This window comes from Caretta caretta, chromosome 5 (assembly GCF_965140235.1).
Source record: "Caretta caretta isolate rCarCar2 chromosome 5, rCarCar1.hap1, whole genome shotgun sequence".
NCBI lineage: Eukaryota > Metazoa > Chordata > Testudines > Cheloniidae > Caretta > Caretta caretta.
In genome coordinates, this window is record NC_134210.1 from 73,564,229 (window position 1) to 73,591,985 (window position 27,757).

Consider the following 27,757-nt stretch of genomic DNA (forward strand, 5'->3'; position numbering starts at 1 on the left):
AGACCAGGACTAGGTTGCTAGTGCTGTGCTGGGATTCTAGGCCCTAATGGGCAGTTGTCCACATCAGTAGACGTGCCATACGATTTAACAACTTGTAGCTATCAACAACTGTAGAGGTCTGACTCTGGAATAGCAGGGATGTTGCCACTCAGGACAGAGTGCATGGACAAAGTTTATGCCCCTTAAGTTTAACAAATCAAAAAGGGAAAAAAAGAAAGCACATATGTAGGCATGAGAAAACCTGTTTTCTAACCTAGATCTCCACTGGCTAAAACTGCTCTTTCTGATTCTCTTATTGGGCCTTGTGTGGCCAAAAAAGAAGCTCACCCTGGGTTTTGCTCACATGTCAGGCACTGATGACAGAGGATGTTCACAAAACACAGCTGTCCAGAAACGAAGCTGAAAGCTGAATGGGACATGACACCCCATCTGCCTACTGGAACTAAGATTAAAATGCTCTTCTATGGTCAATTGTTTAATTCATCAAGTGAAAAACAAACATTTGTGTGAAAGGAAATTTAGTAGTTGGAGAATGAATGGGGCAAAAATGTGAATAAGGTATTTTTACTGTGGAACTTAAGTGTGGAGCATTCACTACAATACCTTAAAAACATAAGCCATTCCCTGACCACCACCTCTGCTTTAATGGCTAATGTGGGAAACATTGCAGAGCCTTGACCACGTAAATTTGTGGCTTCTTCTCAACTTCCTTCAGCTAAAAGCCTCAAAAGACAGAAGTGTTTCTTATGGACAAGAGCATCAGCCCCCAAAAACCTTTTTATATTGTGACTAAGACACCACATATCTCTGCAACCTCCGGGTTATCCCTTATCCTGAACTCATTCTCCCAGATCTCCTGGGTCTGTAAATATACTCATAACCATCTCTACAACATTGCTTGTGACTGTCACTGCCTCAGCTACACCTCTACTGAAATCCTCATCCATGCCTTTATCTCCTCTCTCCTGGACTACTGCACCTTGGTCACTGTGACCTTAAGTCCCAGCTTTGCAGATTCCAGCATATGCAGAATGTTCTTTCCCACTCACTTGTATGAAGCTGCATGACAATGACTCACATATTAAACCTCCACTGGCGTCCTACACCTTTCAGAATCCAGTTGAAAACTGATCGCTTTGGTTTTAAGACTCTCCATCCTACACTACTGTATGGATAGTCTTCCTTTACTTCTCTTTTCGGTCTAGCTATAGCTGTCTTTTCTTACAGTCTCACTATTGTTTGAGAGAGCCTGTTCCTCTGCAGTTCCTGTCATCTTAATAATTATCCCTGTCTCACTGTCTCTGTATCCCATTTCAAGTCTCAGTTAAACACATTTTATCCCTTGCCTAGGCATCTTATTTCCTCTCTCCCTGTGCTTGTCTTCTTCTTCTTCAGGGGTTACGTTACTTGTTTCTTCCCATTACAACTAATAATGACTCTTGATCCTTCTCATAACTACAGGGCTTAAAAAGCCAGTTTTCTACACTTTTAAAACATCATGTGTATCCTATTTAAAGGCCCCACTGTGGAACCTTTACTCATGTAAAGGTAAGCATTTACTCATACAAGGAAACCCAATGAAGTTAAAAGTGCTCACCAACATAAGAGTCACACGACCTAACTAAAAGACTACATCTGAGGTCTGAAATATCTAGGCCCCATTATACTATAGCTATAATATACTATAGCCACCATTTTTCAAGAGGGGTAAAACAAAATATAATTATGATATATGTGCTTTGAACATTGCACAGAAATTGAAAATACTCTTTTTTTCAGTGACACATGACATCAAACCTGGAAAAATAACACTTTCTTAATTTGGAGTATCATAAACAAGGCCTTGGTGTAGAGGATCTCAGTGACAATCAACATGTTAAATAATCTTAGTCACATCTTTAAATAAATTCCCAAGATATTTCAGTTGATTGAGCCCATGGAATGCATTTGTGGTAAGCTATTGCTTAGGATGTTAGTGTTGAGTTCTAGTTTTCTGCAAACAGTATAATTCTTTGTACATACCCCCATCTATGCCCACTTTAATAGCAAACACTCTTTCCTTCAGCGATTTTTAGAAACTCATGGTCTGGGGAGATATGCTTTTGAGGCCAAAAGTATTGCTGCATGTTACCATCTTCAGCCTCTGTGCAACTTCTTAGCCTTTTCAACTTATTTTGTTTCCTGCCCCAACTAACAGAAGCATGCATCATGTGGTAGCTTTGGACCCTTAACTTTAGAAAAGCAAAATTCTTATTGACTTGAATAGGAGTTTTGATTTAGTAAGGACTGCAGGAGTTTGGCCAAAATAGCTATCTACAACTTCAGTTAATGTGCTCTAATACAGCAGCTGCCATTATTTGCCTCCTAAAACACTTATGGGCTAAAACAATAATGACAATGTAGAGGGCTTTTATTTAAGCCACTTAAGCTAGCTAGGCATTAGCTGTCAGGTCAGGCATTTTCCTGATCTAAGAAACCTAGTAATAATTTTTTTCTGTATCTGTTGTGCTCCACATATTATCAATGGTACAGCTTTGCTCTACAGTATCTATCTTGTCCTAGCAATTAATGGCTGTTAGTGTAGCCAGCTGGAAAACAGGACTTTTTTCTAAACATACTATCAAACTAGATCTAAAATAAATCTCTCCCCATAACATGGCATCTTTGGCACAGCAGCATAGTGACCTAAAACAGTTTGAAGAGCAGGATTAATAGGGAAGTAAAAAATGTTTTGATGAAACAAAGAAAATCTCTAATCATTGTTCCGTAGGAGGTCTGTCATTATACCTTGGCACATGCCTTACCATACCATTTTATCAGTTTTGCATTATGTCATGCTAGTGTCCCTTTCATACAAAGGCAATTCAATTAGCATATTTTGTCTGTACTATTAAAATGCTATTACACTCACCCATTCTTACATTAAAGTTTCAAAAATGCTTATTATAAGAAGCAGGATTGATTTAAATAGTGTGCCTTTCTATTCCTGCTCTTTTGCATCTTTGACAAATTGAGAGGGGGAGGGTCTATTCTTCTAGTGTTTAAAAAAGTAAGCTCTCACTAATTTTTTATTTTAGACCTTTAAAATTTGGGTAGTAAAAATAATGCCTATATAACTGAAACAAATGAAAACTTGCAGTTGATTAGTTTTACAATATGTTGAGTGTATTAGTATGCCCTCTTGTGTTAAACAAGGGAATATTCAGTTGTTTATTGTCTTAAAGAAAGATCAAGCAAGCACATAAAATATTCCAAAAGCTAGTAGCAGCCGAGTGCTTGACCTAATTTTAAGGACAGACACAATCTGTCAATGATAAATACACTAAAAATGGGATTTGCAGCTGTTCATATATTAAAAAATAGAATAAAAATAAATTTTCCCTTACAGAACACAGCAAGCTTTTACATATACGTGTTCTACTATTAAAAATTCATCTTATTTTTTCTGATTTTATAACTTTATTCACAATTAATTAAAACTAAATTATCAGATTAGATGAAAACACAGAAAATGTGAAGATAAACTGACATGATATGAAATCTTCAGGATAAAGAACAAATGTGGCCAGGAAGGTTAAAGGGGAAAGAAAGTATATTAAACTAACATTAAGATCATGAAATGAACAGACAAAAGTAAGGAAGTTGGAAGTTAAAACTGTCTGCATTCTTTAATTCAGTCTATCATGAATCAAATCTCTTGGTACCCAATTTTATATAGAATTTCCATGCGTAGATAGATTTACAAATATAGTCCCTGAGATGTGCCACTGTGTACTAATCTGAGACCCAAATATTACCATAGGAGCCCCTTCAAGGTTTAGACAAAACAGAATGACTTGAGGTAGAATGCATGGCATAACTCTGGATTTTGTTTTGTCTGTTTATAATACTGTTAAATTTACTTACAATATTTTTTCTTCTTAAGAGTAAAACAATTTCCTTTTTACTCAAATATATGAGAAGTGACCCAATGGATTTATACAGTTGAGGTACACATTAATATAGTTTGAAGGTGCAGATTGATTTAACAGAATATTATAACTTAATCTGTCATACAAATATGTATTAAGGGACTTCAAATCCCGATTATTAACCCAACAGATTGACATATTTTATGAGTGACTATGATACTGTATATCATACAAATCCATATTTACAGGCACTTATTTTATAATCATGTCTAAGCATACTTAAACACCCCAATTTGTGTGTCACTGCAATAATCCTGTGACTGGTTTTTAGAACCATAATGTTTTATTACCTCAGTGAAACTGCTATGAATTTGCAAGATCTGTGTCCTAAAAGCAATATACCACATTCTGGCTGAGAACAAAGTTATTCATCTGCTGTAAATTTACCTTTCCTAAATTAAATAGCTTAGTTGTTCAAACACTTCACTCACTCCTCCCTGCCAAACTCACCCCCAATAAAATTACCCAAGACAGAACTGATTAAAGCATACAAAATGTCATTGGGAATCTAATTATTTTGTGAGATGGAAACACCTTCTGAAAAACACAAACAAACACACCTATCACTATCAACAATTATTTTTTCTGCATTTCTATAATTTACAAATGCTTGAACAAACATTTCCCCTAACTATTAGGGGAAAAATAAAGATTTCTAGAGACTTTGACCCCTTAAAGTCAGGCCATTCAAATGAAATTTAACAGTTGAATTTCTGATTCTTGGAAGCCAGCTGCGTAATGGAAATACTGACACAGCCTTAACTCTAGCAGTGGGAGCAGCATGGCTATAATAAATGAATCACTTACCATTTTCATGATTCTTTCCTCTCTCTAAGTAAATGCAAAATAGAGACTTTATCTGGCTCAGGCATTAAACTGTCTAAGAAGGGAACTGCTAAAATGAATTATTCACTTGAAGTCACTGGGGAAAAGAAGGCAAAATGGTAGTGGATGGCCAACATTACAGTTGTTGCAGAATAGAATTTCAGGAAATTGGATCCAAGTCAGAAATTCAATTACTTAATGAAAGTGATCCTGTTTCACAGTAAGTCTTAGACCTATTAGAACAGGTCTCTATCATGTAAATCTTTTTGTGGACTACTGTTGGCAGATTTTTTTAAAACACCGTGAATCTTCTACTACTGCCTGACTTCTCTCAAGTTTCCAATGAACATTTTTTTTAAAAAAAATCATATTGCAAAATCCCTCAAATTTTTTAATTGTAGGATTTGAAAAATGTTTGGAATTTTGTTTACTATTTATTTTTGAGTATTCCTTTATTTTAGTGGGAAAATCCAGTTACAGATTTGCCAATTGCTGTGTCTTTTCTCTCCCTTTCCCCCTACCCTTTCACTTTGAAAGGATTATATCTAAGCCTCTGGACCCAATCATTCAAACCTGTACTCAGAAGTAATCTTTTTGTTAATAGTCCATTGACTTCACATGGATAAGATAAACTTATTCAATGAGTGCAGTTTTAGGTCCCAAGCCCGCAAATACTTATGCATGCACATGGGACTGCTCATGCATTTAGTTGCCTGAACAATAGGGCAAAATCCTGGTCCCATGGAAATCAGAGGGAATTTTTCCATGGATTTCAATGGGGTCTAGATTTCACCCTTAGAGTTTAGTGTCTCTGCATGTACATTAACACACACATACATATGACATCATCTTTCTTGAAATAGCTTGGGTCTTCTCTCTATTCTCTCATATTTATGCTTGCTCTCAGTTCATAGGTAGGCAGACAGAGAGAGAGGATGCCTGGAGGCATGAAGTCATGCTACATGTCTGTCTTTCAGGTCTCCAGGGAACCTGCTGCAGGTGGCCAGCAGGAAGAAAGAGGAAGAGGGGCAGAAGGACTCCGCTGCGCCTTCCCTCCAGGCTCTGCTGCTGGGGATCGCTGGACAGCTCCCCACGGGCCACTGGCAGGGCCTCCTTTGTGCTCTTACCGCCCCGGGGCCAGGCCCCACCTACTGCCACCTTTCCCGTGCAGCCGAAGACGGGGACAGGAAGAAGCGGGGCGCAAAGCCCGATGTTTCGGAAAAAGCGTAAATGTGAGCGAATCCAACGGTCTACGCTGAGGCGGGCATTGCTAGGTCCGGGAAAATCCCCGCCTCCAGTCAGGCTTCCCCATTTCTCCCTAGTTCAGAGCTTTGGGACGTGCATGCCAATGCTTCCAGTCCACATCGGGACTGCAAATCATTTAAAAAGAAAAGGAGGACTTGTGGCACCTTAGAGACTAACAAATTTATTTGAGCATAAGCTTTCGTGAGCTAGAGCTCACTTCATCGGACGCATGTTAGTCTCTAAGGTGCCACAAGTACTCCTTTTCTGTTTGCGGATACAGACTAACAGGGCTGCGACTCTGAAACAAATCATTTAAGCATCTCAGGAAGAAGGGTCTGGAGTTGGGGGGTTATTTCTCTCCCTATAACTAACTGTTTGTGAACAGGTGCAGTCCTAGTTCCCCGTTAGAAACAGCCACACGTCCTGGCTCAACAATTCACTCCTCTAGCACTTCAGTGCAAAGGTTTTTATGGCTGCGGCCAGATCAGAACCACCATACACAGGCAGGGGCATGATCGCTGCCTCTGTCACTGTAATTCTGGGATTTCCTGTTATTCTGAATCAAATCGAGCAATCTGTTTCAAGCTACTCCCAAAATAATAACCCGGGCAGGGGAAAATTCCTGCATGCAGCCCTTTCCCCATGAGGTTAAATGAAATACAGCCGGTACCGCATTCGTATCCTATTGAAACCGATACTGTTACTGTCAAACTTTTAGTAACATAGCTGCACCTTTTGCTAACAAGTAATTAGAGGCCACATTTCCCCCAGTTTTGGATACAAATTGGGTGGAATGAGAAATAATTTGCAGATTAATGTAAACAGGCACCAGCAAATCTTAACTGCAGAGATTTCTGACCCTAACAGGCAAGTGCTGTGCTCGTCAGGGTTGCTGGCTGCGCTGCGCGTTGACAGCAGGTGGTCAGTACTTGCAAAGGGTTTGAAGCACCCACCGGGGCAGGGTCTAGGAGGGTGGAATATTGCTGCGAACGGTGATTGTGGTTATTAATTGTGCCTTGTTGTTGCTCCGGCGGGACGATCCCTGGTGTAAGTGCCCCGAGGGAGAAGACGGAGGGACCCTTACCTGCCTGAGCAGCTCTTGCAGCACGGCTGGCCGCGCCCCGCCCGGGCTGCGTTGCACTGCAGGGAAGGTGGAATTCCCCGGGCAGGGGCGGAGCAGCGCTCGCGCTGGCTGGCAGCGACAGCTGCTCCCGGGATTCTCCCCGCGCCCCCTCCCGTCCCTCGCTCCTCGCCTCACGCCGCAGCTTTCCCGTCCTCCAGGTGACGTCATGCCCATTGTTTTGGTTCGCCCGACCAATCGGACTCGCCGGCTGGATTCTACGGGCGCCGGGATGGGCCCTTCGCGGCGGCGGCAGGACTCGCCACTGCCGACCGTAACGCATTGCGCAGGGTGCACCACCGCCTGGTCCTCCTGCAGCTTTAACAGCTCTGACATGGAAACGTCGCTGCAGTTCCCGCCGGGCTTCTGCTCAGAGCAGGAGCAGCAGCGCCCGCGCCCGCATTGCCAGCCGCCGCCGCCGCCGGGCCAGGGCAAGCAGAGCCTGCTCCAGCAGCACAGCCCCTGCCGCCAGTGCAACAACTGCACCTACTCCGGGGCTGCGGCGGGGGACAGCCTGCCCCTGCTGCTCCGCACTTCCTCGCCCCTGTCGGGCGCTTTCAGGACCCACTCCTCGCCGCTCTCCTCCTCCGCCGCCTCCTCCAGGCAGGGCAGCCAGCTGAACGTGAGCGAGCTCACCCCCTCCAGCCATGCCGGTTCGTCCAGGCAGCCCCACCCCCACCAGTACCACCAGTGCCACCAGCCCCAGTACCACCAGTGCCAGAGCCTGCAGCAGCAGGCAGCCAGCCCCAGCAGCAGCGTCAGCAGCGGCAGCACCCACCACCACCACCACCACCACCAGCAGCCGCCCCACCAGCGCCGGGAGAGCAACCCCTTCACCGAAATAGCCATGAGCAGCTGCAGGTACAACGGCGGCGTCATGCGGCCGCTCAGCCACCTGAGCTCGTCCCGCAGGAACCTGCAGGAGCTGGACTCCGAGTCCCAGCCGCTGCAGCCGCCGCTCTCCAGCCCCGCCGCCGCCGCCTCAGCCCCGGAGATCGTGGTGTCCAAGCCGGAGCACAACAACTCCAACAACCTGGCGCTGCACGGCCCCGGCCCCGGGGGCAGCGTGGGGGGCAGCAGCCAGAACAACAGCGGCAGCAAGTCCAGCAAGAAGAAGAACCAGAACATCGGCTACAAGCTGGGGCACCGCCGAGCGCTCTTCGAGAAGCGCAAGCGGCTCAGCGACTACGCGCTCATCTTCGGCATGTTCGGCATCGTGGTGATGGTCATCGAGACCGAGCTGTCCTGGGGCGCCTACACCAAGGTACCTGCCCCTCCCCGCTCGCCTCCCTTCCAGCGCGCTATAGCTGCCGGCCACTCTCTCACTCCTGCTGCTGGGCTTGCTCTCTCCCGGGCCCCAGCTTCCTACCCTCTCCTTCTGCCTTCCGCGCTCTCTCCAAGGTCCCAGCCGCAGTTTGATCTGTCCCCTGCGGGGAGCGACTCCCACCCAGTGCATGCCCTGCAGACACGCTCCGCATTCACTTCCACTAGGCGGGCAGACACGCCTGCCAGTGTCACCAGTGTCCGTTAGGCGCTGCTCCTGCCCTACGAACCTGGGAGGGAAAGGATGAGAAGGACAGAGGAGGAGGGAGAGAAGGGATTTAAGAACAATTTGAAAAGAAAAGTGTATTTTCTAAATCAGCCGTTTAAATCGCCACCCTCAATTTTTCATTCTGCCAGCCAGGGTCAATTTCTTTGGATTTGCATAATGCTGTAGACTTGAGAGAAACTTTTTTTTCCTCTCGGGCTAGAGCGCTCCATCCCATTGGCAGTTCCTAGAGTAAATTGGTTTCCCAGTGTTGGCTGTCCCACCTGTACTGGACCTGCTGCTGAAGCAATGACAAGTAGCCCTTTTGATTTAGGGCAGCTATTCTTCATCCTTAAAAGAGAGAAATCAAGTCAGTAATCCTGGTCTCTGTTATGCAAGATAGATTTTCCCCCATCACAGTTCAGAAGGATGAAGGACAAAAAGTCTTTTTATAAAGGTGTATGTCTTTTCATGGACACTCAAATGTTTTTCTGTTGCAGGAGTCGCTGTATTCATTAGCTCTAAAATGCCTTATTAGCCTCTCCACGATTATTCTGCTTGGTCTTATTATTGTATACCACGCAAGGGAAATTCAGGTAATGTTTCACTTTATAAACTACCAAACATTGAAACTGTCGGTAATGAAAAGACTCAGTTTTCAAAAGGCATTCTTCGGTGAGTAATTACTTTTTTCCAGTATGTCAGAAAAAGTTCACTTTGTTTCTACTGAAGTTTACTGAATCTATTTCAAAGGGATCTTAAAGAGATTAAATATAATACATTGATATTCTTATTAGAAGTTATAAAAATGTCTGTAACATGCTGCATAATCATTTATTCTGAATGACTGCATAGAGTATTCTGTGCACACTTGTTGTTTTATGCTATAAGGGGAACTTTTTAGCCCAGAATTTAGAGCTATATTATGCTGATCCATACATCCTCATTAGATCACATGATTAATTGTAGAGAGACTTCAGTCACCTCTAGATATGAAGTCTTCACCATACTGCCCTAAACACTGAAGATAAGACAATAGTTGGAAAGAAAAAAGATAAATAAAACAAGCCATAGAATGTTTAAACTGTGAACAGATTTTTTTAATGCCACAGAAATTACAGGCAGTTAGTAAAGAAATGTGAGAAAAAAAGTGTAATGATCAACTAAGTGTTGTCTTCATTAGTATTTTAAAATGTACCTTTTCAGGACTTGTAGACTTCCTTCCATAAATAAACCAAATTTTCAAATGGGATTTTGCTCAGCTAAGGAGTGAAGTATTGTATTTATAATCAAATAAGGATAATCTCCACATTAATTTTTCTTTGGTGTTTTATTCCTAGATGTATATAATCCTATTGTTATTTCTGACTATAGAGAACTTGTGGCTTAAGGCAGCAGCGAATATTTTCAAGGACAAAGAAACTTGTTTGTGTTGTATCAATTAACAGAAAGAAAAATGGAACACTTATAAAGGAACTATAATATAATTGTGGTTGCAGCTTGTTGGTCCCAGATATTAGAGAGACAAGGTCAATGGATCAACTTCTGTTGCTGCAAGAAAAGCTTTTGAGCTACAACAAAGTTGGTCCAATAAACGATATTACCTCATCCACTGTGTCGATCTAGAATATAGTTGTTATATAAGCGTAAGTACAGGCTTCTACCTGCTAATGTTAGAGTAAAAGAATACTGTTTTATCTGAGACCATTTGCAAAATAGGACCCTGATCCTGCAGTCCTTATACATGCAAAACTCCCATTTCTGAATCGGGCTCTAGTTTCTTTGCACTAAGATCATAGAGCTGAGAAGCCTGTTAATTTAATTCTTCTTGAGTAGTTGCTGTGGAAGTGTTAATATAAACTACTGGAGGACTTAAGAAAAATAGAAAAAAATAAGTTGATATTTCTGTAATGCAGAGTTCTTTCCCCTCCACCCCAGTGTTTCTCATAATGAAAACTGTAGAAGTATGTTATGTAAAAATGTACTTAAAAACGACCTTCCTAGATATTTCAGTTTCTGTATGCAATTCTGTTAAGAAACTTTAAATAGAAAATATAAAGAAATTTTAAGATAAAATCAGTTTGAAAAAATTTGAGTTAATTTTCCAAACTACAGTAAAATAAAAATTTTAAAAGTACTCAAACATTTGTTCATTAAATAATCGCCATAACTAGATTATTTAGATTTAGATTATTGCCCTCCCCCAAAAAAACAACTCACAACCCTAACCAAAATAAATAATAATAATAAAAAAGCCCTAACATTTCTGAAGTTTGGAGAAGTCAATGTTTTGTAGAGGAAATGTGCCTACAATTGAATTGATAAGGGAACTCTAATCTACAACAAATCTAAAAAATATACCACTGATTTTGTCCTAGGATTTTGATTAGTACTGATTGTTTAGAAAGACTGTAGATTTACATTTGTCCGCTAAATTTTTGCAAATAATAATTGCTACAGCTGGTAATAAAGCTGGAGCTTGTGCGTCTTTCTGTATGTGTCTTCTCCAGTTGTTAACAAAATCCAGGACTTCTGTTCTTCGGCTTATATATATATATATATATATATATATATATATATATAAAATCAAAGACCTTACAGTAAGGTTGCCAACAGCCCCTTATTACAAGGGATGTCCCTTATTTTTTTTTATCTCTGTACAGCAAGAAATACCTCTGGTGAATGTAGGTGAGTACTGCTGCTTATTATTATTAATAAATAATATCGGGGAGGGGAAGGTGCTAAGAAAACAGTCCCTTATTTTTGAAATACAATGTTGGCAACCCTACCTTACAGTGCCTCATTTGTTTTTCTGGTTGGTAATAAACAAAAATGCAACTTTGGTTGCATTTCTGTGAGTTCTTCTGGATTTAGTGACCCTCTTAGAAAGCTTCCCAGTAAATGACATGATATAGAATGAGTAACACCATCTACTAGCTTAATCAAAGTTAATATAGTTTAACACTGCCTGACAGCATTAAAACTAAAAACATACTTAGTTGCAAAATAGTGATACAGTTTCTTTTCATCAGGAAGGTACTATAGGCTGCCAATAGACATTGTAGGGTTCTGGATAAACTGCAGATCTTCAGGGCTCAGTTTATTTACCTGGATAACGAAGAAGGAGATCAACATGGGAAAGGGCACTATACCACTTTTAAGCTGACAACATTAAATCTCCTCCTTATTTAGAGACAACCTACTTAAAACTTTTTATTCACCTTTCCGTAAAAAACAAACAAAAGCAACATAAATAGCCATATAAGTAGCAAATAATAACTGGATGTATAAGTGAATGTTACACTTCATGTCTGAATACAGTGGACACAATTTAAATATTTTGGCTTGTAACAGAAATGGTGAAATCTATTCTTCAATTATTGTTCCATGAAAAATATTGCATAATCCTACTAACAGTAGATTTAAAGAAGATCAAATTTTTATCCATCTGTTTTCTGAAGGGACATCTATAGTGTCAAATTTTTAACTTCTGTTAACTTCAATGAGAGTTTATCTTGAGTGAGGACTATAGGATTATATTTATAGAGCTGTGCATACTTGACAATGAAGGTTTTATTGTTTGGTTGTTTTTTTTCTGGAGGCTTGTTTCAATTAACTATTTGTTAAAAGAAAAGGAGTACTTGTGGCACCTTAGAGACTAACAAATTTATTTGAGCATAAGCTTTCGTGAGCTTCAGCTTACTTCATCAGATGCATCCAATGAAGTGAGCTGTAGCTCACGAAAGCTTATGCGCAAATAAATTTGTAAGTCTCTAAGGTGCCACAAGTACTCCTTTTCTTTTTGCGGTTACAGACTATCACGGCTGTTACTCTGAAACCTGTCACTATTTGTTGTAAACCAAATCTGTGTTTGGGCATTGATTCCATTCTAATCCTCATCTGAGAAGTGTTGAGACTGTGCTAGTCAGTACAGTGCAAATTAACAGGAACTCGTTGAGTTAGCAAACAATATTCTGGGGATTGGAAGAATATCCATATTCTCTGTTTGTAGTGTGATACGTTTTACAATTGGAGGGAAGCAACGCTACTTGGAAATAAGAGGTATTTGTTCTACAAAACATGATGCAGAGTATTTTGTGACAAATGATGAAAGTTTACAGATTGTTTCTGCTCTCAGAAGTTCTCTTGACGGCACCTGGTGGCCTAAAATGCCTACTAGCTGGAATCAAAATTTCTTCTTCATTTTCAATGACATACTCCCTTGAGCTACTGCTAATGGGAAGTCTGAACAATGTGTGGTTCAGTCCTTCACTGTATTGGAGGTGAATGTGTGCTACCAATTTAAATGTCTGTTCTGATGTATTCTGATAGTAAAACAGTCAAACTGGCAATAAAGCTAAACTTTGCAGCTTGCCTGTCCAGACCTCACAAGGATTCTATCTTAAGGATGTTTGGTAAGCGGGTTTTAATAGAATTATGAGGTTCCTTCACAAAGTTATTTTATGGAGGAAATTTTATATTACAGCCTTGGTTGAGCTGATACATGTTAGAGTATTATTTTGTTAGACCATGTATTCAATAGTGAAAATGCAGAAGGTCAGCAGTTCCTTGTGCCATAGCTTGGTTTATTCTCCTTCAGCACCGCAGACAGCACCATATATTGGAAATTCTTTTGCCAGTGCTTGGCTGTGATGCTTTACGTCCTGGTGTTCTAAACAGAAGCTATATGTAAACATCATTTATAAAGAATTTTCAGTTTCCATTTAAAAATGCTCCTGGAAATGCAAGGTTTAAATACATTTTTATTGGCTTTTGATATTAACTGAATAGAAATTCATGATTTTTGAATGCACATTAAGTCTTGCATTCTAAACCCATTAGCAAAACAAATTCATTTTTATGCTCCAATAAATGTACATATATCAAGGCTTCCTGAATACTACATTTCTAGAGTATTAGGAAAAGGATGATGTTTGCATGTTTTGCAGCCTTTTTAAAGTGTTTTTTAAACAAATACATTTTTGAAATAGACTTTCAGTGATTGAGTTAGTGTATTATAAAAATGTTTATTTTTAAACTCTCAATGGGTAAAGGGGGATCTATTACAATAATTTATTAAATTTCTAACTGTTATGTTAAAGCTAGCACAAATTAGCAGGATCCAGGACATTTTAAAGGTGAGGATCATACTTTATTCTTAGCTTATGTCTTTGTGAACAAGGCAAGAACATCAGGAGTCAAAGATATAGACAGCCTTAACACTGAGTTTTTTTCATTTGTCTCATATCCATAATGCTATGAAAACATTTTAGTTGGGAGATTATGAAATATGCATTAGCATCCCTATCCAGGCTAAAGAAGGCTCAGTGACTTTTGGCCCATGAAAGATCCATAAGCCTTCTAGTTTCTTCAAAGAAACTGTTCTCTGTTTGGAGGAGAAAGTATGTCTCCATAGGGAAAGCATACTCAATGTTGTCACTAGAGTCCTGACACAGGATAGCTGCTTCCCTGACTGCAAAAGTCTGCTATGGAAGTTTTTGAGATCGGTAGGGTGAGAATAATAAACTTTATTTTTATTGGCCAGTGACAAACTAGTGGCCCATCATTCTAAGGCTTATCTAATATCCCACTGAGGAACTGGGAACCTGTGTAATGGAGACAGAAACTCTCCAGGGCTAGTGGTTTACTTTTACAATTATACATCATAATTTATGGGATAATCTTTTCTATATGGACTTTTAGTTTAAATAGAATGTTTAAAGTTATAAACCCAAGAAAACTGTGGGAGAATGAATGAATGAAAATAATGAACCTTGAGATATGCTGTACACATTAAATTATGATGATTGAGGCAATTTTGATTTCTCCTTTCTTTTTATTTTAAATAAAGCTGTAATAAGTTTAACTATAGGGTTCTAAATTTTGCCACCTTTGTACATATTGAATGAAATGAGACATAATCTCTATGATTTCTGGTATGCACTACATACCACATATCATTTAGCAGTGCTTTACTTATAAAGGGTCTGCACACACAGAGGTTCTTACATTATTGATATAATGGAATGGTAATATATCATTGCTTGCTGGGTGGACAGAGCTGCACCACAAATTAATTATGTGTGTTGCTGTTGGTTTACCACAAAATGGGATTGTTGGCATTTCTTGACCTGTCATGCATGCACAGCATAAGTGTGTGTGGCAGGAAGGCCAATATGGGCAGAAGCCACCAACAAGAAATTGGGAAAGCTATGGGTGGAGGGAGACAGGAATTTTTATTCAATATTGATTCAGCATAAGGTAAATAAAAAGCACATTGGCTAAATTGTCTGCAATACTTCATTTTTAGGACTAGCAGCTTCTGATTCCAGAGCTGACCTTTATAAGTCTTTAGTGACAGTATTAAATGTTTTTTCTTTTTGAGCATTTGGTTGAAAGTTTTGAGGAAAAGGAAATAGCTCAGATGAATTTCATCGTTACTGTCTCATTTGATGAATGAGACAGCTAAAAATAAAGAATACTAGAATGGTAAAAGTTGCCCTGTCAGTTGCAGTTAGTACAGTGTCAACCATGTCAAGAATGTGGAAATGTAATTGGGCATTGAATCACTGTGGTTTTTTTTCCATTACTGAGCAGTTAGATAGTTCAGTGTGTCTGAAATAGAATTTGATTAGGGCTGTCAATTAATCACAGTTAACTCAAGCAATTAAACAAATTAACTAGATTTTAAAAAATCACAATTAATCGTGAGATAGAAAATAATCACAATTAATTGCAGTCTTAATCACACTGTTAAACAATAAGGGAATACCAATTTAAATTTATTTTACATATTTTAGATGTTTTTCTACATTTTCAATGTTATTGATTTCAATTACATCACAGAATACAGTGTACACTGCTCACTTTATATTATTATTTTTGTTTACAAATATTTGCACTGTAAAAAGGATTAACAAAAGAAATAGTATCTTTCTGTTCATTTCATACAGCTACTGTAATGAATGAATGTGCAACTTACAAATGTAGAATTTTTTTTACAAAACTGCTCTCAAAAACAAAACAATGTACAATTTTAGAGCCTACAAGTCCACTCAGTCCTACTTCTTGTTCAGCCAATCGCTAAGACAAACAAGTTTGTTTACATTTACGGGAGATACTGCTGCCCACTTCTTATTTACAGTGTCACCTGAAGTGGGAACATGCATTCACATGGCACTGTTGTAGCCGGCGTTGCAAGGTAGTTACATGCCAGATATACTGAATGTTCGTATGCCTCTTCATGCTTCTACCACCATTCCAGAAGACATACTTCCATGTTGAATTAAAATTGGTATTCGATTATTGTCTAACAATGTGATTAAAACTGTGATTAATCCATGATTTTTTTTTTAATCTTGCGATTAATTGTGATTTTTTTTTATCATTTGACAACCCTAAATCTGATAAAGTAAGGAAAAGGCTAACATGAAAATTTTGGGTTGGTTTCCTTCTGCTGCTTTGTGATCCTAAAATACACAAATGAATAGGATACATTAAAAAGGAATTATTGGTAGTTTTTGCTGATTCTATTTTTGGAATTAATTATTTATTGCAAAAATGGATAAGGCATCTGATATACAATGTGTAAGGCACTCATTCTATGTATACACAGTATGTTGCCAAATACTATTTACGTAATTTGAACAGCGATGTATAACATGATTAAAACTTGTTCTTCCAAGATAGAGAACATAATGTTGAATTATGTTGACCGTAATGATGTTGAAATTCATAATTTGTACAGGGAAAATTTTCATAGCAATGCATGAGAAATTAGACATGTTACTCTGATATTACTGGAGGTGGCATTGCCTTTTTTTCTCAGAGCTAGATGCAGCTCAGACCTTATTCTTACAAAACTCACCACAAAGCAAATTTTTATTGTTAGACGGGGGTCATGGTGCAATGAAGTTTGAGAACCTCTGTGTAGGCTGAATAGATTATTTCCCTTCGTTTGTCAAATCAACACTACTGAGTAATTATTTAAAGCCTGATCTGTATGTATTTTAAGTGTTCCATCCAATCTGATCATCTTCCTCTTTCTAACTGAGACCAGCTATAGCCTGATTTTTCAAAGGTATAAAACACCCATATCTCCTGTTGACTTTAATAGAAATTGTAGGTTCTCGACACCTCTGAATATCAGATCATTGTAATCCATATATAAAAAAGAGGGACTGAGGTGATGGGAAAGAAAAATGTAACCTGGTCTAGGCTTCCAACTAACGTTAATTGAATGAGAGTTCTGAGGTCTAATAAGCTTATATTCAAGGACGCTCATCTGCAATAATTTCTTTTATCAGATAAATGGACCATTGAAGAACTGAATGATTATAAAAACAACTAGCCTTGTTCATCCAAGTGCACCATTTGAGCTTCTTTCATGTGTGGCTGTCATAATGATGGCCGAGCTAGTGTAATTACTATTTACCACAGCATGAACAACTGGCAAGAATATTAATTATTACACAAGTTGGAAGCAAAACAATTTGGAAACTGAGGGTCAGATCCTCAACTTGTATGAATTGTTCAATTGCACTCAATGGAGCTATGACAATTTACACCAGCTGACGCTGTGACCCATAAGATACAGGGTGAACAGCATAAAAATTTAAAGGTAAGTATAGACAATAGGCCTGAGTCTGCTCTCATTCACTTCCGTGCAGCTTTTTCTGTTTTACATCAATTTAAGTGAAGTCAGTGAAGTGGAGTCAGGCCCAACAAATGTAGAATACATTTCTGCGATTTGATTTATGAAATGAATGTCTGGTCTACTAACTGTGGTGTTCTGGCCTTTGAATTTGATTTGATGTATATGTGTATAATTAACTTGAGAGGGGGCCAGAACAGGAATAGCAGCTTCGACAGAGCTGTATGTGGAAGCTTCCACAGCATCTGGCCAACTTTAGTCAGTATAATTAACCCTCACTACCAATATAATCCAATCATAGGAGCTGAGTTTTTCTTTTCCCTGGGAGTTCTCCACCCCTGCTCTCTCCCAAGGCTCCACCTCCTCCCCCAGGGCCCCACCTTTGCTCTGCCCTGTCCCCCAGGGCCCTGCCCTCGCTCCACCTCTTCCCACCCCCACTCCGCCGCCTCCTTGAGGGCCCTGCCCACTCTCTGCCCTCTCCTAGCCTCCAATCAGTTTTTTGGTGGTGCCCTGATCAACTGATTGGGGGTGCCACCAAACAGCTGTGGCTGGTGGTTGCTAAGCATTTTTTCCATGGGTGCTCTAGGGCTGGAGTACCATGGAGTCAGCACCTATGAATGCAATCCCTTTTTTTATTCTCATTCTAAAGGATGAACCATTTTAATATTTTGGACTTGTGTAATTAGTCTTAAATAAAATTTAAGTTACCTCTAACAGAAGAGGCATTAGAGAGGATGTGCTATAATTAATTTTGTAGTTTGGTTTTGGATAAGCTGGATGTATTGGCTAATAACAATGCTTTCCTTATTTACCTTTTCATCTGTTTTTAATACTGTTTTGGGGTAGCAAAAACAAGAGTCAGATTTGTTTGAACCAAGTGAAATAGAACGCTAGTCTGTTGAAAAAAGAAGAGAAACAGCTCATGACTGAACAGAGAAAATCAGTATTCAATATCAAATATTGCTCCTTGTTTTAATAGTATTTAATTTTTTTGTAATTTTACAAAACCTATTACATTTGACAGGTGGATGAGAAAAGTCCAGTCTGAAAATTTGGTCTATGCAATATTTAACGATTTTACTTTTAGTAGCTTATGTATTTTCACTGTGACTAGGTAGGTCAACTTTGTCATGTTACTTTAATTTTAGAAAATTTATTGAAACAAACTTCATAGTTTCCACTGGGTCACATTTCATTTTTATAGAACATCTTTCTGGTTTAGAAAGTATTCTTGTGTTAAAGAGAATAGTAAAACATGAAGCACTTGCTGTCACTTAGGATCAATTTATTTTAAGCTAGACTTATGCAACTGAAGATACCAATAGTTTGTTTTATGTATCCACCCTGTGTATACCCTTTTTAAATATTGCTGTTGAGTATATGATACATTTCTCTTCTACTCTTCACTAGAACAATCCCTGAAATTGACCTCATTGATCAGTGTCAAACTAGACCCTCAAAAAACTAAGTTTTACATTTACCTTTTTAAAAAACTTCATTTTAAAGAAAAGAAAACAAGTTGGGTGTTCATTCAAGGCCTGATAATGAAATGTGTTGTGAGACATACAGTGCTGAGTGCCTCCTACAATGTGCAGAGTTGTCTCGGCTCCCATTCATTTGGTGAAATTGTGGTCACTCAGCACCTTGCAGAACTGAATTCTTATTGAAGGAGTAGCCCATTCTTCTTATGAATAACCTTCAGCACTGCTGGCTTTGCTCCATACTGATTAAGACCAGGAGCTATGGCCTACATGATTTTTTAGTTTAAAACAGCAACATGTGTTTATATTTTAAAAGCCGTTAGGTTTCTTTATTTTAAATATTTTTATTAAGAGTCCTTTATATTTTTGTGTATCTTTCTCTCTTAAAAAGTAGATATATTCTTAAAAATAACTCTATTAAAATTGCACCTTCTTATACTACAGATGTGCTTCATTCATGTGTTCAGAGCCATATCTGATGACTTAAGTGGAAAAACAGAAATTTCTACTTGTGTGAACACCTCAGAGCCCACATAGTGAGCTGAAGTTTATCCCTTGAGCATTATCAACAGAATTGTTCACTATGTTACAATCAGTTGTACCTGAGCAAACCCATTGACGGCAATAAGACAGCACAGGTGTCACCGGAGGCATAACCAGAAAATAAAGGTGTTGCACAGGTGTAACGGAAGCTGTAATTTGGTTTGCAGAACATTAATTACTGGTGATAATGCTTTAGAAGGAAGAAACCCAGCTTGACTCTCAGAGCCTAGGTTTTCAGGAGTGGGGAGGATGGTAGAGATTTTGTATAATGAGCATGTTTTTGTTATGGAAATAATTGGAAGACAAAAGTATATGACCCCACAATGACATTTTTGCAGAGTCACTTTTTTGAGTAAAACTATCTTCTAATTTTCTCATCTGCAGTATGTCATAAGTATTTCATCTGCTGAGATATGAAGTGTATAAGTTGTCACGTGTCAAATTGAATTTTGGTAAAGATTTTTGCTTTGAACTGTTTAAATGGTAGCTGCATGTCTTCCATGAACAGTTAAAGATGTAACCACCTTACCTCCACAGGTTGGTATAGGGTGTGTGTGTGTGTGAGAGTGTATAAAGTATGAAAAAAAACTGAGTACATTGTAAATAATATGCTTTTCGCTGTCAAAGTGACTTCAAAAAGTCAGGTTTCAGAGTAGCAGCCGTGTTAGTCTGTATCCGCAAAAAGAAAAGGAGTACTTGTGGCACCTTAGAGACTAATCAGTTTATTTAAGCGTAAGCATTCGTGAGCTACAGCTCACTTCATCGGATGCATGCAGTGGAAAATACAGTGGGGAGATTTTATATACACAGAGAACATGAAACAATGGGTGTTACCATACACACTGTAACAAGAGTGATCAGATAAGGTGAGATGTGGGTTCTACACATCTTCTGCCCCCACCCCCTGATGGTCATAACTCACCTTACCTGATCACTCTTGTTACAGTGTGTATGGTGACACCCATTGTTTCATGTTCTCTGTGTATATAAAATCTCCCCACTGTATTTTCCACTGAATGCATCCGATGAAGTGAGCTGTAGCTCACGAAAGCTTATGCTCAGATAAATTTGTTAGTCTCTAAGGTGCCACAAGTCCTCCTTTTCTTTTTTCAAAAAGTCAGTTAAGCCTCTCAATGCTTTTGTGAATTAAATAATTATAGTTATCTGCCATTTCATAGATGGGAAAACTGAGGCAAGCAGTTTGATTTTTCCAGGGCAAAAGAAGAAATTGTTGTGAGAGCTACGACTGGAACTCAGTATTTTGTGGCAGCCAGTCCTGTGCTCAGTGAGATACATGCCATTGAAATGAGAGGCATATCATACAAATACGACTTTGGCTGCAATATGACACTTAGACTGTGACATAAAATAATATGACACTTAGACTGTGACAATAAAATAATACTCTCATGAATGTGCCATAGTCAGGAAGCATGTCTATAGCATAACTCACTGTAACTGATATGGCATATGGTACACACTACATCCCCTACAACATAATGTTGCAATGCAAAAGATTCAGTGATATTGTATTACTGGGCTATGTTGGTCAGTGTTAGGAAGCATTCTAATAGTATAATGTTGAAAATCTCCATGAGTCACTAGACTGCTGTTATGAGCATCTGTTCAAGCCTCCTTGGCATTTTGATGCCTTTCACGGGACACTATCTTAGGCAGTCTTTCTTTACACACTCTTGACCAATATATGTGATATATTTGACTACAATTGTGGGCCAGTGCTTCAACTTTACTTTCTCGTGAAACACTTCAGTGTGCTTCAGATAACGAATGCTGTTGCTGATAGGAAGACAATTATACTTTCAGGTAAGTCCGTTGACGAGGAGCCTATGGTGTGATTACAGCCTGGTGTTGAGGCACCTTGGTTTAACACCGTAGCACCAATCTTTTAAAGTGGCCTTGACCCAATTTCTAAAATTGTCTCCACAGATTTTGCATGTGCAGAACCCACATCTCAGACTGTAAATTGTTCAGGACAAAGTCTATGTGTTCATATATGTCTGGACAGCTCCTAACATGTTGAGTCACCTAGTGAAATATAAATAGTAAATAGAAATAACAATTTGCACTTGCAAATTTTGTAGTTAGCCATCAAACAGCTTTCACTGGCAACACTTCAGGGGCTATTTTTGAAGATCACCGATATTAGTTTAATCCCAGATATGGGAGTTGCTGTCAGCTGCACACCAACGTGAGGTGTGTCATGGCAAAACATTACCACAGAGTGAGGTTTGCATTTATGAAAGTGCATAAACGGGTGGGAATCATATTGCCCTTTTATCTTACAAAGTCATCAGTTTGGGACATTAGCCTTTTCTTCTTCAAAAGGCATTCGGACACAATAAGGGCCTGATTCTTTTAGTGCTCTTTTTCATTGCAGTCAGTATTTCTGTGCAAGGAGCTGATCTAACTCAAATTCTTGACTGTAGAGTGCAGCTGAAGTAACTGGGTTGTGCACAAAGGATAGGCTGATGGAGAAGAGAGCCTCTGTCATCCAAACTGCAGTAAGGTAGAACAGCTTCTCTTTGGTCACTACTATATCAATTTGTCACTCTCCTGATCCACCCACTGGGGTACTGCATTGTATTGCCTCCTGTTCAGGGCTGGTCTGTAATAACACAGGATGGCACTAAGTTGTGTCTTGCATCCAGTTTGGTATGAACAATTTCCATTCTGTTGTGAGCTCTCAAATGATGGTTTGAGACAGCAAAGTCAAATGAAGGATTTCTGTACAATGAAAACCTGCATCTCACATTTGGTTGTCAGATAAGAAAAAATTGTGATTTATCCGTTGGTATTTTGTAGCCATATATACTTGGACATGTGCCTGCTTCCCAAAGGTAGTATGGGACACCACTGGCTGAGTAGAGCCAAAAGAGAAAATTAGCAGTGAAGGGGCAGTGCTGGCAAACCACAATTTTCTACTGCCGTTTGGTAGAAAGAAACAGAAGACACTGAGCAATTTTTATTTTCAATCTCAGGTCAGATGTGTTAGTCAATGCACCTAGGAGTTTGAACTCAGATAAACACTTTGTATAGCAGGCAGTAAGTGATTTTAAATTTCACCTCCCTACCTGGTGTTTTTGTTTGGTTTTCCATGGCTGCCAGACAATGGGCTTTTTCCTAGTCTGCGCTGCTGTGCAGAATGCAGTTTGTGGAAAGGAAGCTTCCTGAAACATTAAGAAATGCAGTTATCTCTATCTTGAAAGTGAGGAAAATGATGGGGTTAGTTGCTCTAACTACAGTCCAGTCTCATTTATAAACACAGATTGCAATATTCTTGCAAAACTATTGGCTATGAGGATAGATAGAGCCTGTTTTTCCTGGGATACTTCACATAAACTAGATGGGATTGGTAAAAGTGAAGCATTCCAGTAATAACATTAGACTTTTTGTTGATGTGTTAAACACTAATAAAAATGTCAGCAACCAGGCAATGGCAGTAACCTTTGATGCTGAGAAAGTGTTTGATAGAATAGGCTGGGATTTCCTTTTTTATGCTTGATAGATTTGGGTTTGTAAGGATTTTGTTGGTGGATGAAGCCATTTTATGCTGATACAGCAGCTTCAGTCACAACTAATGGTGCAGGGTAAAAACCATTTTTACTACGTAAAGGAATGCACCACATGTCCTCTACTTCCTCATTTATCTGACCCTGCTGTTGAAAGTCTTGCTTTATGGCAAAATTGTAACTTGCTGTATGAAGCAGCACAATGAAGTAGGAGGGCATGAGGACCCTGTATGCTCCCCTGTGTGCTTTACCCAGATTACACTCAGGGCATACTAGGGACAGAGGGGCTGCTGTGTTTCTGCTTTTCTTGGATAGCTGGGTAGGGAGTCAGTGGAGCCTTGTGCCAGTATGCCAACCAGTGAGATGGAGATGAAGGTGGATAATCTGGGTGTAATCTGCAAATACAATAATCATACAGTTGTGTTTAGTGCAAAATAGTGTGTGTTGTCCCAGAGTAGATTAAAAACTGATTTTTAAAGATGCATCAGATTTTTTTTCTTTTTCTAGAGGGCAGAGTTAAGGTGCATGAATTCTGTGCTTCTGTACCGTAGCATCTTTGGATATCTTTTAAGTTTAACGTTATCTTTGGAATTTCTTGGATTTGTAATGCTTGTTTTTAAAATTAGTTACAACATCCCTGTAATGTTTTTACCCTTAAATTACTGGTTTATCCTCAACCTTAACTCCAATTAACATAGTTTTATTTGGGAATTTCCTTAGATTTTTAAAAAACAAATCATATATAAACAGTAAACAAGAAACCCAAAGAGCATGTTATGTGTATTTCTAATTGTTTTAATATATTAGTATCAACCTTACTTTTTTCCCTTTATTTTAACTTTTAGGGCTAGGTTCACCAGTATGTTCTGGCTGCTTTACCTCACTCTGGACAAGTGCAAAGCACCCAAAGTGAAATGGCTAGTATCCTCCAGCTTCTGACCTCCACATTCAGACGGTTTTCTCTTAACCCCTGTCCCTCACATTCCCTTGCACACACTCCTCTAGATTTCTTAGGAAGGATGCTCACTTTCAAAATGGTGACTCCATTCCATTGTTCCAAAAGGGAGAGAAGCCAAGCTGCCTTCAGGGAAGGTGGTGGGCTCCTATATTTTTGAGGCCACCATTTCCCATGAATTACAGAACCACAACTAGTGTTTCCATAACATTACTGAGTGGGGTGATTGGATTAGCGCACTGACAAAATTGGAGAGGGATATCCTACTGTCTGAAAGACAAGATGTTTGTTTTAAGAGATTTGGCCTTTCTTTCTGGGGTTTTATTTGTATAATCATCAATGTAATGTAATTATGTTCCTGTATTATGTATCACTCCAGATGTGCAAAGGGAACTTAGAGCTGCCTTAAAGGGGCAGTTGGGGATTCCACTGCCATGTGTTATAAAGCTGGCATAGGTGGCTCTATGCAACCTTCTCTCTTCTTGGTAGTAGGTGTGTTTCAGAGCAGGCCAGAGGTGGAACTGGGGGATGGGGTGTGATGGGACCAGGTGGGAGTTGGGGCCAGAATGTGTTATCCTCCTCAGTCCCTGAGGAACCATGACAATCTGGCAGAAGCTGGAGCAGCTATTAGATTGCTCCACTTGAGGTGTGGGCTGCTTTGGCCCATGCTAGCCCCTGACATCAAGAGAGGCAGAAACATGGTTTAAAGCTATGTATGCTTCCCCTTCTCCCCATCCCTCATCAGCTGCACTGAGAATGAACTTGGTGCAGCTAAAATCAAGCCCAGTGTCTTGGTTTGTAACTTATATATAAGTGCATAAAGGGATAAATGCCTTTCCCTTCTCCTTCCCTTTTTAACACAAAAATAAAAATATTTTATTACACTGTTTATTCTCACATTAGGGAGAAAGAGGCCATGCATTTGTGTTAAATTACACTTAGATTACCTGTTAAATGAAAAATACTTTCATCAGTGGCAGTTTTAATACAAATAATTTCATTTAATATTTAATAGTATCATTTATTGAGTTATCTTAATTCAGTTACTTACTTATGGGTCCAAGGAGTGTCACAAATCCAGATCGTATTCGTGAGTGGAGGATTTTATATTTGGATCTGTGATTTGGCTGAAAGATGAGTTTTACACATCTAGATAAATAGCTCCCTATTGACTACATATATGATGATGCTTAAGATTGATGATTATTCCAGAAACAGTCCAGAAGAAATTATACTCAGTAAATTAGCTCATGATATACCTTTTTAATTCAGGAGAATGTAACTTTTGGGTTGTCCTAAATCTTTCTCCTTTTGGCTGAAAAAACACTTCTTTATTAATAATAAACTCATCTAATTTCTTTGATCTCATGATATTTTTATAGACTTACAGGAATCACTTAACTCACTACTGAATTGCAGTCTTTGCAAAATTTTCATCTTCCCAGCACCACTAAGACATCTGTTTTTTACTGCAAAGCCTTTGGATCGAGCACCTTGACGATTCCTCTAGCCTGGAGGAATTCTTGGGTGGCATAGAGCCACTGTTGCAGAGTCTACACTCTGCTTGATTCCTGCAGTGGGTATGTTTGAGAGGAAAGGTGGCATCACTGGGGATTCCCTATGTCCCAGTGATTGCTGGCTGCAGTATTGGCCCCTTGGGACTCTGGAAAGTGAGCAGTTAAAGCCACCTTTGTCATTTTAGGCGTCATGTGGACAAAGGATGGAGCTAACACTCCGGCCCATAGGCCATGTCTATACTTACGCCTAGATCAGTGCTGCTGTGATTGAGCAGCAGTGTTGATTTAGCAGGTCTGATGAAGACCCACTACATCGATGGCAGAGAACTCTCCCATCAACTTCTGTACTCCAGCTCCCCGAGAAGCATAAAGTAGACTGACAGGAGAGCATCTCCTGTCGACACAGCACAATGTAGACACCGCTGTAAGTCGACCTAAGATACGTTGACTTCAGTTACATAACTTATGTAACTGAAGTAGCATAACTTAGGTTGACTTACATCTGTAGTGTAAACAGTACCAAACAGTGTTGTTCAACAGCTCAGGAGAGGAAGTGAAGAAGAACGCTGTCAGTATCCAATCGAAAACAGAGGGGAAATGTGTGTGGGCAGAATGAAATCTTAACTGTAGTGTGATCAGAACATCCTGATTAATATCTGTTCTTTTGCAAAATGTGCCAAGAAATATTTGGGCTAGATTTTCAAAATGGTCCAGGACCATGTATTTAAATGTATGCACAAGTCAGACAACTATACACATGTTACTTAAAACACCTGTTTAGCTATTTGCATGCACATTTGCCAATGTGTATGCACACATAATAACTAAGCATAGAATTCTGGGTGCATTTTTATTTGCAGACCTTGGCACTCCATGTGTGGACCAGATTTCCAAAATGACCACAAGTGGTCAGACCTCAATTTTATGTCTCATCCAAATGACAGCACCTCTCTAATTCTGTGCCAGGAGAAGTGGCTTATTACTGTGTCAGATGGAAGTGTGCCACCTACCGAATCACCAGCACTGTTACTTGCCTCACAGTGAGGTTTCTTATGCATTTGCCGACCTATATAGTATTCACAGGAGAACCACATGGTAGGATGTTAACATTCATGGAAAACTCACTTTGTATAATTTTCCTAATAGCATCAAATTTACATAAACAGTAACATGCAGAAAATTGTTTTCATGATGACATGAAGGGACACATTTTCAAATTGTCCCCTTACTTTGACATTTTTACAAGCAAATTAGGCATTTATGCATGCAAATGATGTATTTGCTTGTCTAATTACCCAATTTGAACAAATGATGTGTTTCATGCAGACAGGTGGTTATACCAACAAGAGTTTGTGGACCCATTTTTAGTGGCCCAGTGAAAAGTTTGTCCTTTGCCCTGTATGTAGGTAACAATCTATCATACGCCGCAAAATAAGCAAAAATATATTACAAGAGTATTTTTAAGGTGCTGTGTCACTGCTGGGTTATATGTTGATTCACCTCTTTTTGTTTTGTCATGCAGTAAGTGTTGGATTCACATTGGCCTTATACGAAATTAGACATAATAAAAAGAAATTCCTTACTCTGTGCCATGCAGATTTGTATCCAAGACTTGTTCCTGACAACCATGCTGGAGTCCAGCAGCCCTCAGTAATTTTGACAATCTCTCCAGGCTTAAGAGGGGAGAAGAACAGACCCTGGGTGACCTACAGATCAGTGGTTCTCAAACTATGGAGTGGGCCTCTCAAGGGAGGCATGGAAATGTATCAAGGGAGGTGTGTGGGGTGGTTTTTTTTTTTTTTAAGAGCTCTAGCTGTCAGCCCTGGGTGGCTGGGGCTTGTGCAGAAAGGCCATACACATCTGGGAGGTGGGTATAAAGGGGACAGCTGGAGCCCCACCACCCCAGGACTGACAGCTGGAGCCCAGAGTTGACAGCAGAACCTTGCCACCTGGGCTTTGGCTTTCCTTCTCCCCTCACCGATCCCTCACTGGAATGTGGCAGCAGCAGCCCAGAAGTAAGGGTGACAGTGGGGCGCTTAGTCTGCTGTGAAAAGAGAGGACAAATATCACTTTTCACCATTGCCACCCTTACTTCTGGGCTGCTGCTGGCGCAGCACTACCTTCAGAGCTAGGAACCTGGCCAGCAGCCGCTGCACTTCACTCTGCCTTCAGAGCTGGGTGGCGATATATGTAGTTGTGTCTATGGGGTGTAAACATCTACAGACAGAAAGAAGGGGGGCCCGATCAAATAAGTTTGAGAACCACTGCTATAGATCATTTTCTAAAAAGACAAAGATGTATCTACCGAGGATGGGATCTTTTTCACCCCCAACTTGGAAAGTTGTGGTGAAGGTGTGTGGTGTCTGCTCTTGACCACCAAGAAGAAAGG

At 39.6% G+C, this 27,757-nt stretch overlaps 1 protein-coding gene and 1 long non-coding RNA gene across 4 annotated transcripts in view; one reads left to right on the forward strand and one right to left on the reverse strand.

The window, feature by feature from the left end:
- LOC125637009 (uncharacterized) overlaps positions 1-7,213 on the reverse strand; it is a 101,100-nt gene extending 93,887 nt beyond the window's left edge. The window contains exon 1 of the long non-coding RNA XR_007356795.2: positions 7,126-7,213. This is a non-coding gene — a long non-coding RNA (uncharacterized LOC125637009). The remainder of the gene's footprint in view (positions 1-7,125) is intronic.
- A 4-nt stretch (positions 7,214-7,217) lies between these two features.
- Positions 7,218-27,757, forward strand: part of KCNN2 (potassium calcium-activated channel subfamily N member 2) — a 110,219-nt gene continuing 89,679 nt past the window's right edge. For 2 of the 3 annotated variants that reach the window (XM_048850998.2, XM_048850999.2), the window contains exons 1-2: positions 7,218-8,425; positions 9,190-9,285. In XM_048850998.2, the coding sequence (XP_048706955.2) occupies positions 7,331-8,425; positions 9,190-9,285 (1,191 nt within the window). In that variant the 5' untranslated portion in view covers positions 7,218-7,330. Of the gene's footprint in view, positions 8,426-9,189; positions 9,286-17,169; positions 17,310-27,757 lie in introns of those variants that run through there. The other variant, XM_075128611.1, reaches the window with a different exon arrangement.